General features: G+C 39.4%; 1 protein-coding gene across 1 annotated transcript in view; it reads left to right on the top strand.

Moving 5' to 3' along the window:
- The window catches only part of TPP2 (tripeptidyl peptidase 2), a 321,173-nt gene that overhangs the window by 286,194 nt on the left and 17,435 nt on the right, over window positions 1-17,544 (top strand). Inside the window, 3 exon segments of the mRNA XM_030201336.1 lie at window positions 1,286-1,382; window positions 8,490-8,620; window positions 16,540-16,747. Of these exon segments, the coding sequence (XP_030057196.1) occupies window positions 1,286-1,382; window positions 8,490-8,620; window positions 16,540-16,747 (436 nt within the window).

Genomic DNA, 17,544 nt, shown 5'->3' with positions numbered 1-17,544 from the left:
TGAGTGAGCTGCTCTTCCATTTTAGGCTGTGTGGCACAGCCCTGTGCTGCCTCTTTGTGTGGTTTTCCATTTAATTTACCCTTTGCTTGCTGTATCTGATGTTTGAATATGAGTGAGCTGCTCTTCCGGTTGGATACCAAAATTAGTTTTTGTGTACTTACGCAAACACTTTAATAATTAAATTAAATTCACTGTACTTACTACAGTTCCATGCACCAGCTTAGACTGTATGTTATTCAGGATAATAATTCTATAATCGTTATTATCTCATCTTTTTACTGTTATAATAATTGATGTACTTTATATTCAACATGTTTGTTATACTTCTTGTTCACCTTCTATTGTTTTATTGACTAATATTTCTGTGAGCCACATTGAACTCAAGACTCCTTGGGATAATGTGGGATATACATGTCAGAAATAATAAATATGTTTTGACCACAAGACATGACTTATAAGCAGGGCTTTTTTTGAGGGGGTACTGAGTACCGGCACCTTTTCCATTGCCTGCTAAAATTGACCCATGGTCCCCAAGTTTTAATGAAAGAGCTCAGGCTCTACACACCAATTCTGCCTTGTCATTGATTCTGTGACTGGTTGCAGGGGGCCTGGCTATTGTGGGGTGGGTTCCTCAGTGATCACCCCACCCCTGAAGGGTGATCTGGCATTTCAGTACTGGCACCTTTTTTGCTAGAAAGAATGCACTGCTTATAAGAGAAGAAGGAGTTCCATCTCTTACATTAGGGATCTCAATTTATAAGATCTGAAACAGCCATACTCTAAATGCAAAGATGCTGAGCGAGGAATCAAACTGTAGTCAATCGTTTAGTATGTAAAATAATATAATACGGTTGAAAACAAAAGTATGAGGTAATATTTGACCTTTGCTGATGTAACTGCTGATAAGGGTTTAGAAGATTTGCCAGAACCTACTTAATTTCAAAACTGGATTGCCTTGCACTGATGATTTGTATGCATTTCCAAAACGTTACACCTAAGATATCATTTCCTTTTAAAATCTAACGTCAGAATATTTTATTCCTTTTGCTTACTCAAGACTATAACTATGAACATTCCCTCTTTGTCATATCTTGCTATGTTCTCTATCACAACTGTGCCTCAACTAGATTTTAATCTGTTCTGTTCTTATAATTTGTGCCTATTTATTTGTATGTAGGAACGATTTGATGTATTGTATGGTACTGATTCTCAATAATATAGGTAATTTAAGGATAATCCGATGTGCTCTTTTATCCAGTCTGATTTCTTGATTCTGTGTTGATAGATTGGATAGCAATGATATATATAATGAACTGAAAGATGCCTGCTCTAATCATCTTCCATTGTACGTTGCAAGACTCCATCAATTGGATTCTGAAAAGGTAAGTGTCTTTTCTGCCACAAGATTATTTTCACGCGTGTTCAGTCAGACCTATGATCTTTATGGACAATAATATATTTTATATTTGTCTTCAAATAAAGGCAGATCTAGAGATGAGAACTTTATATTACTTATACCAATCATTTGTATAGTTCTTCTATAAGAAAGCAGTGTTGTAAGGTATATTTAAAAGTGCCTATGCTCTGGAGTCATGTAGCTCACTGGGTGATATCAATCAAGGATGCTGATGCATATACTATTCAGAGCTTTCTAGGAAATTCTTGGACACGTTGATCTCCTGAAATGCTGTGTTTGGGGAGGTACGAGACATTATGAAACTGAGGTCAGCCTACCTACCTTCATAAACAGCAGCCATGACATAAGAGAGGCAAACTTAGGAAGTTCCCAGATGGTAATAAAGGCATTACAGGTGAGGTCACCAGCAGGGTGGGGCTTAGCAACACAACAGCAGAGCACGGCTTGGCTGGAACAGGATCCCGGAATGGACTAGACTGGACTGGAAAGGATTTCAGGATTTTCACACAAGCTTCAGGATTTACACACAGACTTGGCTTGGCTGGAGGAACCCCAAAGCAAGTCTGATGGGAATATAATCACAATCGTGACAGTATGCTTGCCACTGGATGGTGGTTTGCAGGCGATGTTATGTCTAGCCCAGATCCCTTCAGTAGTGGAGTGAGAACAATTTTGCCCATATCAGGAGGAAGAGAGCCAGTTTGTAACAGCTCATTGAGTTCATCGAGTAATGTATCATTTGGGCTGCAAAAACCCGAAGGAATGGTAAAGGTTAAGAGGTGATGAATTTTAATGCATGAAAGAGGAGCAGGACTTTGGTGTGATCATATGTGATGATCTTAATGTGGTCAAACAGACAGCGAAACTAGGAGGATGCTTGGGTGCATAGGAAGAGGAATGGCCAGTAGGAAAAGGGAGGTGATGATGCCCCTATATAAAACTCTGGCGAGACCTCATTTAGAATATTGTGTACAGTTCTGGAGACTACACCTTCAAAAAGATATAAGCAGGATGGAATCTGTCCAGAGGGCAGACACTTAAATGGTCAGTGGTCTTTGTCATAAAGCATATGGGGACAGGCTTAAAGATCTCAGTATGTATACTTTGGAAGAAAGGCTGCAAAGTGGAGATATGATAGCGACGTTTAAATACCTACATGGTATAAATGCACAGGAAGCGAGTCTCTTTCAGTTGAAAGAAAGTTCTAAGATGAAGGTGAAAGGGGATAAAATCAGAAATAACCTGAGGATATACTACTACATGGAAAGGATGGTGAATTCGTGGAACGGCCTCCCATTGGAGTTGGTGGAGATGAAAACTATATCTGAATTCAAGAAAGCTTGGGACAAGTACATGGGATCTCTAAGGGAGCGATAGAGAGAGTAGATAGCATAGATGGGCAGACTGGGTAGGCTATATGGTCTTTATCTGCCTTCAATTTTTCATGTTTGTGTGTTTCTATATGGTACTAAAACCTGACATGTCAAACTACAGCACCTTCTATTTCTCCAATTTTACTGGGCCACCAGGTTTTGCTTTCTGCTCATTTCAAGACTCTTGTGGTTACCCTGGACACTGCTCTTTCATTCAAGCCTCATGTTTCTAATGTTTTTACATCTTTTTTTTTTTTCTCGCTCTTTCCCAGGATGCCATCCACACTGTTTTGCATGCTCTCAAGACTAATAGACTGGACTGTTGCAACTCCCTCCTTAATGGGACCAGTCTGTCTGTCTTATGCCACTTACAGGTGGTTCAGAATACCGCCATTCTTATCTTGCATCACACTGGACCTTGTGACCACGTGACAGCACTGCTTATGAAGTACCACTGGCTGCCAATCAGTTTTATAAAGTTAAATTTAAGGTCCTGGTGATGGCCTTTAAGGCCATCCAGTCCTTCTAGCTAATGCTCTAGTTCCCCATACTCCTTCATGAGTCTCTCATTCAGACAAGGATATGTAGGAGTAAACCACCATGAGATGTGGTAACAATGGAGACATGTATGATTGTGACAGGGGCTGTTACCCCTATGCATAACCTTTTTATTTATCCCTGGTGTTCATCCCAGAATACTGATAGAATTGAAACATGAATTTGCAGAACTATTGTTAGTAATATGTAATTTATCTTTAAAATCAAGCATAGTACCAGAAGATTGGAGGGTGGCAAATATAACGCCAATTTTTTTGTTTGTTTGTTTTAATGGTTCCAGAGGTGATCCAGGAAATTATAGACCAGTGAGCCTGATGTTGGTGACGGGCAAAATGGTAGAGGCTATTATAAAGAACAAAATTACAGAGCATGTTCAAAAGCATGAATTAATGAGATAAAGCCAAAATGGATTTAGTGAAAGGAAATCTTGCCTCACCAATCTACTACATTTCTTTGAAGGGGTGAACAAACACATGGATAAGGGTGAGCCGGTATCTGGATTTTCAAAAAACATTTGACAAAAGTACCTCATGAAAGACTCCAGAGGAAATTGGAGAGTCATGGGATAGAAGTATTCTATTGTGGATTAAAAACTGGTTAAAAGATAGAAAACAGGGAGTAGGGTTAAATGGTCAGTATTCTCATTGGAGAAAGGTAGGTAGTAGGGTTTCCCAGGGGTCTGTGCTGGGACCGTTACTTTTTAGCATATCTATAAATGATCTAGAGATGGGACTAATGAGTGAGCTAGTTAAATTTGCTGACGACACAATGTTATTCAAAGTTGTCAAATTGCAAGAGGATTGTGAAAAATTACAAGAGGACCTTACGAGACTGGGAGACTGGGCATCCAAATGGCAGTTCACGTTTAATGTGAGCAAGTGCAAAGTGATGCATGTGGGAAAGAAGAACCCGAACTATAGTTGCGTGATGCAAGGTTCCACGTTAGGAGTCACCGACCAGGAAAGGGATCTATGTGTGATTGTTGATAATACATTGAAACCCTCTGCTCAGTGTGCGGCGGTGGCTAAGAAAGCAAATAGAATATTAAGTATTAATAGGAAAGGAATGGAAAACAAAAATGAGAGTGTTATAATGCCTTTCTGTCACTCCATGGTGCAACCACACCTCGAATACTGTGTGTAATTCTGATCACCGCACCTCGAATACTGTGTGCAATTCTGATCACTGCATCTCAGAAGGTACGGAGAAGGGTGACGAAAATGATAAAGGGGATGGGGCGACTTCCCTATGAGGAAAGGCTAAAGCGGCTAGGGCTCTTCAGGTTGGAGAAGAGACGCCTGAGGGGAGATATGATAGAGGTCTATAAAATAATAAATGGAGTGGAACGGGTAGACGTGAATTGCTTGTTTACTCTTTCCAAAAATACTAGGACTAGGGGGCATGCAGTGAGTAAATTTAAAACAAATCGGAGAAAATATTAAACTCTGGAATTCTTTGCCAGAGAATGTAGTAAAAGCAGTTAGCTTAGCGGAGTTTTAAAAAGGTTTGGATAACTTCCTAAAAGAAAAGTCCATAAGCCATTATTAAGATGGACTTGGTGAAAATCCACTGCTTATTTCTAGGATAAGCAGCATAAAATGTATTGCACTGTTTTGGTCTCTTGCCAGGTACTTGTAACCTGGATTGGACACTATTGGAAACAGGATGCTGGGCTTGATGGACCTTTGGTCTGTCCCAGTATGGAAACATTTATGTTCTTATGTCCTTCTCCATCACAAACTCATTGGGTTGTTACAAGGGAGATCTCATTTTTTTATCCTGGTTCCCCTTCATTGGAACTCCCTTGCACAGTTTGTTTGCCTTGAGCCCACCTACAGCGATTCACTCTGAAGGCTTATTACTTTAAACAAGCTTTTTAGGGAGGCTAAATTGGTCTGGGATGGCTGAAAGTCTGGATCTACTCTTTTGACCTCTGCTCTTCTTTCCCTCCCGACTCTGCCTTTTCTTTTCACTTTCTTCTGTCTCTCAGTATATTATATTATATTATATTATATTGTAAACTGTATTTGAAATGTAGTAAATCAATGCTGTGAATAAACAATGAAAAGATGTAGGTTTATAATTTTTTATTAAAACTGTACTATCTAAACCAGGGTTTCTCAACCCAGTTCTCGTGGAACCCCATGCCATTCTGGTTTTCAGGATATCCACAATTGTTCGGAGGCATTTCATGCCAGTATATCTCATACATTTTCATTGTATATATCTTGAAAACCAGACTGGCTTGTTTCTCCAAGGACTAGGTTGGAAAAACCCTTATCTAAACAGGGTACATATAAGTAAAATGTAAAACCTTAAATATCTTGGAAACAGTAGCCAATCAGCTGTTTGAATTGTCAAATTAGAATTCAACTTATCAAAATTCATAATAAATAGCATATTTTCTCCAAGGACAACCAGAATATGATGTTTACACAGATGGGTGAAGTCATCAGACAGAGACTGGTGCAGCAAAATCCCCAGCTTCTCTTCTAAAAGGTTATGAGACCCTACTAAACACATGCTCACATCTTCCCACCTGCTTTCGCTGCGTGGGACCAGCAGTCCTGTCTTATCCATGGAGCAGTGCAGACATGTTTTTCTCATCTCTCTCACAGTTCACATCCAAGTTTCTTTTTGGCCTATTCGGCTGGGTTTTTTTTCTGTATATAAGTGCTGCAGAGGACCAGTTTCTTCCCGTCTGGTGCCTTTATTTTTTCACAGCTTAGTCCCCCCCCCCCCCCCCCCCCCACCCACCCCCTTTTTTTTTTTTTAGGCCTGAGCACTCCAGTCAGGTAACTTTTCTTTTTTTGCTTTACTATTGAGCTGTTTGATTTCACTTCGGCCATTTTTTCCAACATATCCCTGGAAACCCCCAGTTCTTTTAACTAGTGTGCCCAGTGTGGCAAGACCATATCAAAAACCGATACTCATACCTGATGCTTATCATGCTTGGAGCTCAACCATGAAGCTTCCTCTTGTTATATTTGTCACCAGATGTCCAAAAGAACTATCAAGAGTCAAGAACAGCACCAAACTGTTTTGGCATTGAGAAGTCCCATCCATCAATGGAGGCATTGGTCACTCTAGAAGGAAACAGTAATCACATTGACCTCTGATGGACAGTGTGAGACAAGACATGCAACCAGTACATTTTCGATAGCACTTTAGAATAATTAACACAACTTTATTCTACATAAAACACGTAACTAATGATAATAACAAAAAAGGTTTATTTAAAAGAATGAAATAAAAAAAAAAAACTAGGATTTAAAAGTTATGTATAAGTGATTAGAATATTACAGAACTAAGTTCAGAATAAAAGAATAAATAGACTTCAGATAGTTCAAAATGCTTTTGTCAAACTGTTCTATGAAGCAAGGAAATAAAATAGGGTTTCCCTATTGTGACATTGGCTTCCAGTCACATGTCGTATTCCATTCAAAATCCTCTTATTAGCTTGTAGGGCATTTTATACTGGTCTCCCTTCATTTCTTTTTAACTCTTATTCCCTGTGTTCTCTCCCAATTTCTTCATTCCTCCCAACAACTCTTGCTCGTAATTCCGATTCATATCCGGATTTGTTTGGCTACTATTCATCATTCTTTTTTTCAAGTTGTGGCACCTGTACTGTGAAATACTGCCATTATACTTGTATATCTGCTCTGAAGTTTCCTTTTGCAAATTCAAAACAGCACTGAAAGCTTATTACTTTACTCAAGCTTTTTCTTCAGCATAACTTGTCTGAACTGAGACCACCTTTGGTTTTTTGCTTGGTGTTAGCTTCTCCCTTCTTATATCATTGAGATTTTGTGATTCTCTTCCCCTCCCAGCTGTGTCGTCCTTTTTTTTTTTTTTTCTTAAAGTAAAACGCATCTAGCGGCATTGCAATATAATGTTTACCTCCTATTCTCACTTGTCTTTATTTTAATGTTATTCCCATATTTATGACTCTGTAAACCACTCAGATATTCTTTAACTTTGTGGTACATCAAATAAAGTTGATGGTGATGATGACTGATGAGGAATATATGTGTAGAATTTAATCCAACTCACACTACACCTCTTTGAAATCTCTGTGGGATATGGATCTTCACATTTAAATAGTTGCTTTCTACATATGTCTGCAATATACATGTGAAAGTGCTACTATTTACAAGTGGATATTTGTTCTAAAATTAAGGGCCTTATTGTCTAGAGAACAAGTTATGTTTTTTGATTTGCTTATAACCATTGTGCATCTTGTAGTAACGAACTGGAAAGACAACTCCAATTCAGTATTCATTTTTGGTGAAGTTCAGTGGTAATGTATAAGTGTGAGGCAATAGCATCTGAGAGATAGAAATGTGAATCAGTACATTAAGATCTGACAGACCTTTGATCATTATATGAAGAAAGCATAATCTTTGCTGCTAACTACGGTGGGGTTGATATTCATCCAGCGGTGGTCAGCATTTTGCTGTCCACTTCCAGCTTTATTCCTGGATATTCAGTGCTGGACCATGTCCAGGCACCAGCATTGAATATCTGGGCATATGCAGCCAGCTAAAACATAGCCAGTTAAACGTGATATTCAGCACTTAACCGACTATGATGAACCGCATAAAAATAGGATTCTGTTTTATTCAGTCCTCTTTATGTGGTTATCTTAGCTGGTTAATAGCTGAATATTGGCGCTTAACTAAGTGCCAGCTCCATCTGTGAAATACCCTCAAAGTATCTGGTTTGGTTTAGGTGCTAACCAGGCATGTTGAGCAGCACTGTCTGGTTAAGTTCCATTGACTATGCCTGGTTAGCCCTAGACAAGCTATTTTAATGGCCAGGAGCTGTTTTTGACCGTTTGAAATCGCTTTGAATATTGACCCCATTATTGAATGGTAAAAAAAGATGAATGTCTTGGCTGCACGTGGGTTAAATTTTTTTTCTGTATGTTTTTATTGTTTCTATATTTTTTGTTAATAATAATAAAATGCTTGAACCAAAAGAAGTCCTTTTTAAATATTCTGGTTAAGTATAAAATCCATAAAAACAAAAATACAATACTTAAACATAAGAAACGTAGATCAGTTTTTATTACAGAAATGAATATTGCCTTGATTATTTTAATACCACTTAAATCATATCCTGCTTCTGTTTTCTAGGAAAGAATGAAAAAACTAAGTGAAATTATCGAAGCTGCAGATAATGTCATCTCACATATTGATCAAACAGCACTAGCAGTTTATGTTGCCATGAAGATTGATCCCAGACCTGATGCAGTAACTATAAAAAAGTACCTAGACAGTGAATTTCTTTTCTGTTTTAAACCTCATGTTTTGTGAAACAATTTTTAGGAAATGGAGGGTTGATACTCCAATGGTAGGACAAAGCAGAGGAGGAGAATAAAGAAATGGGAGGAATATTGCAGGTAGTTGGGAATGATGGCTTTGTGGTAACTGGTTCTAATTCTGTTACTGATTAACCTGTCTGTATAAAGGAGTGGAGAACAAAAAAAAACTACTGTTTTATCATTATTCAAAGTAATTGTTCCTCATATCATCCACAAAAGAACCTGATGAAGGTAATTTTATACAGATGTTATGTGTTTATATGCCAGTATATGTTTAAAAAGCAATTAGGCTCATACTTGTATTTGACTTCAGAGTAGATGTGTTCAGAGGAGGAGTTTGAGTGGAGCAGGTGGAGTGTGCTATATGTTAGAGGGAATTGAGTCAAACAAAATAAACATTTTACATGAAACAGATACTACTACTACTACTACTCTATAGCGCTACTAGCAGCATGGAATCTTTATGGATAGAAATTCCAGGTATGACAGGAGTATACTGGTAGGTCTGTACTACCATCCATCAGGACAGAACGAACAGATGAAAATATGTTTACAGAAATTAGGAATGCTGGCAAATTGGGCAACATTATAATAATGAGTGATTTCAATTATCCTAATATTGACTGGATAGATGTTATATCAGGAAGTACTAGGGAGGTAAGATTTCTAGATGTAATAAATGACTGCTTCTTGGAGCACCTGCTCTACGAACCAATAAGATAGGGAGCTATTTTGGATCTAATCGTTAGTGGAATGTGGGGCATAGTACGAGAGGTAACGGTGTTGGATCCACTGGGAAACAGTGATGATAACATGATCAAATTTGAGCTGATATCTGGAGTGAAGTCACTAAGGAAATCTCCTGTAGCAGCTTTTAATTTTCAAAAGGGCGACCCTGACAAAATGAGGAAAATGGTTAAACAGAAGCTGAAAGGATCGGCCGCAAACGTTAGGACTTCAAATCAAGCATGGACATTGTTAAAAATACCATCATGGAAACCCAGACTACATGTATTCCATGTATTAACAAAGGTGGAAAAAAGAGCAATCGACAGCCAGCATGGTTAAAAGGTATCAGGCAAGTTCCCACCAGACAGTTACATAATAACATGGTAAATGATGGCAGATAAAGACCTGAACCGTCCATCCAGTCTGCCCAACAAGATAAACTCATTTTACATGGTATGTGATACTTTATATGTGAACTCAAGTTTGATTTGTCCTTGCTATTCTAAGGGCACAGTTCCCACCCACCAATTCCACCCACCTTTTTATAGGTAGAGTAGTAATTTGTTATAAATCATAATCAGTGTGTCATTTTGAGGGGCTGAATTAGGTTGAAACCTAGTTTGGGGGAGGGGGTGTGAGAGGCATTGCCACCCCACATGAACTGTAGTTTGATGACATTTAGATCCCGGATTAAACATGAATTAGATTGAAACCTAGTTTGGGGGGGCATGGGTAGAGTAGTAATTTGTTATAAATTGTAATGTGTGTCATTTTGAGGGGCTGAATTAGGTTGAAATCTAGTTTGGGGGGTAATCTGGGGTATGGGGGGATTACCCACACACACACACATGAACTGCAGTTTGTATTTATGTATTTATTTATGAAATTTAGATCCTGGATTAAACAAGAATTAGGTTGAAATCTAGTTTGGGGGGTGGGGCATTGCCCCCTTCCAACATACAAACTGCATGTCTGGAAGGGGAAAGGGATGTGTAAAAGACAATGGTATGAGGGGGTACTGCCCCCCCCCCCCCCCCCCCCCCCCCCCCCCCCCCCACACACACACACCAAATGATCTGGAAGAGAAAAGGGAGGGAGACTACTTGTCTCAGTGTGTTTTGTATTTTTTGGGTGTTAAAATATTCAATCAATCTGACTTCAAAGGTCTTAAGTTCTTGTATGGTTTTAAAGTTACCTTTCAGGATTCTTCACAGTGAGAATCCTGAAAGGTAACTTTAAAATCATACAAGAACGTAAGACCTTTGAAGTCAGAATGATTGAATATTTTAACACCCAACAGAAAGGACTTAACAAGGATCTGGGGTTCCTAGCCCATTATAAACCATAAAGCTGTTGATCACCCCACCCCTCACCTATCCACACCCATCCTGTTAGAATATCAATGATATGCTTTGATGTCCCCATGCATACCTCCTACCCACCCCCATCCTCCCACCCTGTCAGACTGTCATAGTAATGCTTGAATGTTTTCACTTATATACACTGTCAGCTAGCACATTTGCTTATTTCCGATCTGACGAAGAAGGGCAACCTTCGAAAGCTAATCAAGAAATGTATTAAGTTATGTCCAATAAAAAAGGTATCATCTTATTTTCTTTTCCATGTTTTATTTTGTTTGATTTCTATTGATAACCTTAAGAGTGGACTAACACGGCTACCACACTCCTCTACAAAAATTGAAGGAAACTGGAAGAGTGTGCATCCATATGGCAGATGAAGTAGACAAATACAAAATGATGCACATTGGAATCTAAATCATAGTTATCTGATGCTAAGGTTCACTTTAGGAGTCAGCACTTAGGAAAAAGACCTACGTATCTTTGTAGACGATACACTGAAATCTTCTGCCCAATGTACAGTGTTGGCTAAAAATGCAAACAGGATGCTAGGAATAATGAGAGGGATGTAAAACAAGACCAAAATTTTATAATGCTTCTATATCGCTCTATGGTACAACCTCATCTTTTTTTTTTTTGTTACATTTGTACCCCGCGCTTTCCCACTCATGGCAGGCTCAATGCGGCTTACATGGGGCAATAGAGGGTTAAGTGACTTGCCCAGAATCACAAGGAGCTGCCTGTGCCTGAAGTGGGAATCGAACTCAGTTCCCCAGGACCAAAGTCCACCACCCTAACCACTAGGCCACTCCTGAGTAGTGTGTGCAGTTCTAGTCGCCATATCTCGAAAAAGATTTAGCGAAATTAGAAAAGGTTCAAAGAAGAGTGACCAAAATGATAGAGGGGATGGAACTACTCCCATATGAGGAAAGTCTAAAGAGGTTAGGGCTGAGGGGGAACATGATTGAGGCCCACAAAATCCAAATCCTGAGTGGTGTGGAGCGGATGTAGGTGAATCAATTTTTCACTCATTCAAAAAGTACAAAAACCAGGGAACACTCATTGAAATTGCATGGATATTCTTTTAAAACAAATAGGAAATATTTTTTCACTCAAAGAATAGTTATGCTCTGGAACTTGTTGCCAGAAGATGTGGTAACAGTGGTTATCATATATCGGTTTAAAAATGGTTTGGACAAGTTCTTGGAGGAAATGTCCATAGTCTGTTATTGAGATGGACGTGGTTGAAGCCACTGCTTGCCCTGGGATTGGTAGCAGGGATTGGTGCTACTAATTGGGTTTCTGCCATGTACTTGTGACCTGCATTGGCCACTGCTGGAAGCAGGATACTGGACTAGATTATTATTATTATTACATTTGTACCCCACACTTTCCCACACATGGCAGGCTCAATGCAGCTTACATAGTAACAATATAAATAATTACAAAGTCATAAGAAGAATATACATTTTGTGGTAAACGCAAAACTTATGGGGTTAACGGAAAGTAAGGAATAGGGTTCAAAAGGAAAAGAGTGTTGGGAGGAAGGCGTAGAAAGATGGAAAGGAATGGATATGGACCATTGAATAGATGGACCATTGGCCTGACCCAATATGGCTGTTCTTGTGGTTTGAAGCATTCATACGTGTTTGAAGCATTCATAAGAATAGCCATACTGGATCAGACCAATAGCCCTTCTAGCCCAGTATCCTGCTTCCAACAGTGAGCTTATCCAGGTCGCAGGTACCTGGCAGAAACCCAAATAGTAGCAACACTCCATGCTACCAATCCCAGGGCAAGCAGTGACTTTCCCCATGTCCATCTCACTAGCACACAGTGTACGTTTCCTCCAGGAACTTGTACAAAGCTTTTTTAAACCCAGATACACTAACCGCTGTTAACACATTCTCCAGCTACCAAGTTCTTAACTATTCTGTGAGTGAAAAAATATTTCTTCCTATTTGTTTTAAAAGTATTTTCATGTAATTTCATTGAGTGTCCCCTGGCCTTTGTACTTTTTGAAAGAGTGAAAAATTGATTCACTTTTACCTGTTCTACATGACTCGGGATTTTGTAGACCTCAATCATATTCCCCCTCAGCCGTCTCTTTTCCAAGCTGAAGAGCCCTAAATTCTTTAGCCTTTCCTCATATGAGAGGAGTTCATCCCCTTTATCATTTTGGTTGTCCTTTGATCCTTTTCTAATTCCGCTATATCTTTTTGGAGATAGAAGGACCAGAATTGAAAGCAATGCTCAAGGTGTAGTTGCACCATGGAGCGACACAGAGGCATTATAATCTTGGTCTTATTTACCATCCCTTTCCTAATAATTCCTAGCATCCTGTTCGCTCTTTTGGCCGCTGCCACATACTGGAGAGAGGATTCAGCCTATTTATTGTCTGCAATGACACCTAGGTCCTTTTCTTGGGTGTTGGCTCCCAAGGTGGAACCTAGCATCAAGTAAGGGAGGGAAATGAAGACACAAGATAAGTCACAACACAGGTAACTATGATTCAGATTACGCTTTCCAATGTTTATCACTTTACATTTGAAGCATGAAATGGTAGAGGAGACAAAAGAGAACCTCTTGCAGATGGTGTCCATATTCTGTTTATTATATCTTCCAAATGGTTTTACAACAAGGGAGACCCGACACAACTTGTGTTTCGGCTGTACTGGCCTGCATCAGGGATCTAAAAAATACATAGCAAAAATAAACTAACCTACTATTCTCTCAAAGACATCCAAAACAGAACAGAATCGATCTGTGAGAGGTTCTCTTTTGTCTCCTCTACTGTTTAGTTCCTGGTGTGCTTCATCCGTGAAGGTTGTTTCTTCTGTTTGTGACTGACTTACTTTGCATTTGTCCACATTAAATTTCATCTGCTATTTGAATGCCCAGTCTTCTAGTTTCCTAAGGTCTTCTTGCAATTATTCACAGTCTGCATGTGTTTTGACAACTTTGAATAGTTTTGTATCATCTGCAAATTTAATCACCTCACTTGTTATTCTGATATCCAGATCATTTATAAATTTGTTAAATAGCACCTGTCCCAGTACTGATCCCTGTGGCATTCCACTATTCACCCTTCTCCATTGTGAAAAAATGGCCATTTAACCCTACCCTCTATTTTCTGTTCGGTAAACAATTCCTAATCCACATAAGGACAATGCCTCTTCTCATGTCTTTTTAATTTTCTCAGTTTCTCATGAGGAACTTTGTCAAAAGCTTTCTAAAATTCTAGATAGACTATATCAACCGACTCACCACTATCCGCATGTTTATTCATGCCTTCAGACATAAAACAAATTGGTGAGGCGAGACTTCCTTGGTTGAACCTATGCTGACTCTGTCCCATTAAACTATGTTTGTCTGTGTTCCATAATTTTATTTTTTATAATAGTTTCCACTATTTTACCCAGCACTGAAGTCAGGCTTACCAGTCTGTCATTTCCCAGATCACCCTTGGAACCCTTTTTAAAAATTAACGTTACATTGTCTACCCTCCAATCTTCTGGTACTACAGATTATTTTAACGACAATACAGATCACAAACAGCAGATCAGCAATTTATATTTGATTTCCTTCAGTAGCCTAGGATGTATACCATCTGGTCCAGGTAATTATTTTTTTTTTTAACTTGACAGTTTGGCTAAGTATGTCTTCCAGGCTCTCCAAGATTTCTTTCAGTTGCTCCTTATCATCATCCATGAAAACCATTTCTGGTATGTGTAGATCTCTTACATCTTCCTCTGTAAAAACTGAAGAAACGAATTAATTCAATCTCTCCACTATGACCTTGTCCTCCCTGAGTGCCTGTTTTGCTCCTTCATGATCTAATGGTTCCACTGATTCCTTCACAGGCTTTCTGCTTCTGATGTACCTGAAAAAGTTGTTACTGTGAGTTTGTCTCTGCATCAATTTTTATCTTCTTACTCTCTTTTAGCCTTCTTTATCAATGCTTTGCATTTAGCTTGCCAATTCTTATTTTCTTCATTTGGATCCTTTTTTTCATTCATTGAAGGATGTTCTTTTGGCTCTAATTGCCTCTTTCACTTCACTTTTTAACCATACTGGCTGACATTTACTCTTCTTTGCACCTTTGTTAATGTGTAGAAAACATTTGATCTGGGCTTTCAGGATGGTATTTTTAAACAACATCCATGCCTGATTTAAAGTTCTAACCTTTGCGGCCCATCCTTGTAGCTTCTTTTGAATCATTTTTGTCATTTTATCATAGTCACCCTTTCGAAAATTAAATTCTGCTACAGTAGATTTCCTTAGTGACATTACTCCATCCTGTTTATATCTTTTTGAAGGTACGGTCTCAAGAATTGTATTCAGTATTCTAAATGAAGTCTCGCCAGAGTCTTATACAGGGGCATCATCACTTCCTTTTTCCTACTGGCCATGCACCTAAACATCCTTCTAGCTTTCACCTTCACCTTTTCTACCTGTTTGGCCACCTTAAGATCATCACATATGATCACACCCTAGTCATAGTCCTCTTTCGTGCACAAAAGTTCTTCACCTCCTAAACTACCAAACCCTCGGGTTTTTATAACTCAAATGTATGAGCCTGCATTATTTAGCATTAAATCTAAGCTGCCAAATTCCAGCCTTCGTTAGGTCCTTCCTTATGTAATCCACATCATCCCTATTGCAGGTTAGGATATCATCCGCAAAGAGGCAAATCTTACCAGACAGCCCTTCAGCCAGTGGCGTAGGAAGGGGGGCGGTGGCACGGTCCGCCCCGGGTGCACGCGCTGAGGGGGTGTCGGCTCGCTGGTTCCCTGCTCTTTCTGCCCTGGAACAGGTTACTTCCTGTTCCGGGGCAGAGAAAGCAGGGAAGCAGCAGAGCCGTCGCAGCTCCCAGTGACGTGCACTGGGGGTGGATCGGCCCTCCCACCTGCCCCCCGCTGAAAGGTAGGGTGCGTTTCGGGGGGGGGGGGTACGCCGTGCCCTGCACCCGGGGGGGGTGCGCAGCGGCGACCCGCCCCGGGTGTCAGTCACCCTCGCTACAGCACTGCCTTCAGCAGTATGAAATTAGAATGTAAACCTTTTCCTAAAATAAATAAATCAGGCACAGCACTTGTTGCAAAAAAAAAAAAGAGCCAAAAAAAAATCTATTTCAGTCTACAATGTCTACCTCCTAATTATCTGGAGAGCCTATAAATCAAAGATCAACCCTGGGATGGGAGGGAGGGAATATGGCTGTCTAAATGCCAGTTTCAGACATCCAAAACAAGAATAGAGCTTCTACAATAAGCAACATAGTGCCGTTTGCCACTTCTGTGTATAGTTTAGATGTAGAAGCACAAATATTTAGCACTTTGATATGTAGTTATATATATATATAGCTATACTTGTATATTCAACGATGCATGCTATACATTCAAAGACCAATTCTATAACTGGATGTGTGCAATTATGCCCAAAGTGCCAAGAAAATTGACACTTAAGAGCGTAAGTGCACTAGTGCTATTCCAATTTACATATGGAATTTATAGAACAAATTATGTGGTACACTTGGATGTACCCATTTACACCTGCTATTGACTTGGCATTAATAGTTGTGCCTACATTTAGGTGTGCCAGTTGTAGAATTGGTGCTTAGCGTGTGGCATCGGCACGCCTAACTAAAGGCATCAAGTTATAGAATTTCCCCACCTAGCACCAGTAAATATACAAATAATTTGAAAGAACCCAGTATAGTGCTTTATTCTGCTTATTGTATTAACCTTTTCACATTTACACTATGCCTTTTGGATACAGTGATATGGAAAAGCAGAAATCTACTTTAATTGATGCCCTCTGTCGAAAAGGGAGTGCTGTGGCAGACAGAGTTCTTCAACTTCAGTCCCAAGATGGTGCTGTTTCAAATGATACAGAAAGTAAAGATGAAGATCAAGAAAGCTGCCTGAATGGGTTGTCTGAAATTTATTGGGAGATTGCAAAGTGGATTGATATTTGTGACTCAAAGGTACACCCTTTAATGCCATTTTTTAACTCAACCAGGAAAATTTCTATATATTCAAATTTAATGTTAATGCAGTAACACAATTTAAATAGGTGTAACAATATGTAATATCTCATTTTTAAGATTAGTACTAATCATCATTGTGTAGCACAGATCTTTTGGATGCTGTCTTCTTAAGTTGAATTGCACTATACTCATCTGGAATTGCAGATCATCATGTTTGTTTGTTTTTAGTATCATACTACTGGTTTGGAGACCTTGATTGAAGGAGGTAATACAGATCATGGGCCCTCATTAGGAAGGATTAGAGGGCTTCATTAGGGGAAGCTTCCTGGTTGTGGGCCTTGATGGGAGCAGGCTTGCTAGAGTCACTAGGATTTGTTTCTAAATTATCCCAAATAACAATTATGCCCATCATTTCAATTGAAATTCATAGGTGCTTTGCTAGACGTGACTCAATCAAAGGCCACAGGAAAGGATTACCATACTGGTGTTAGTAGTGCAAGAAATACTAATAAGTCAGCAGACATCAGCATGGAACATGTTGAGGATGTTGGACTACATGGCCTCAGCAGTGCATTTAACTTCCTTGGCATGTCTCCAAATGAGACAAGCCCAATGGACCTGAATATACAGAGAATTCAGATCTCTCAAAAACTCTGAGATATAGTCTGCATCACTAGGCCTCTGTGGGACACTGTCCTTATAGATGGGCCAAGGTAATAAGGTCAAAGGAATTGCCTTCCAAATTTCTCCAGTTCCAATTGTCCTCACCACAGATGCATTCAGACTGGGTTGGG

The sequence above is a fragment of the Microcaecilia unicolor genome, chromosome 4 (genome assembly GCF_901765095.1).
Source record: "Microcaecilia unicolor chromosome 4, aMicUni1.1, whole genome shotgun sequence".
NCBI classification, from domain to species: domain Eukaryota; kingdom Metazoa; phylum Chordata; class Amphibia; order Gymnophiona; family Siphonopidae; genus Microcaecilia; species Microcaecilia unicolor.
This window is presented reverse-complemented; position numbering and strand designations above follow the sequence as displayed.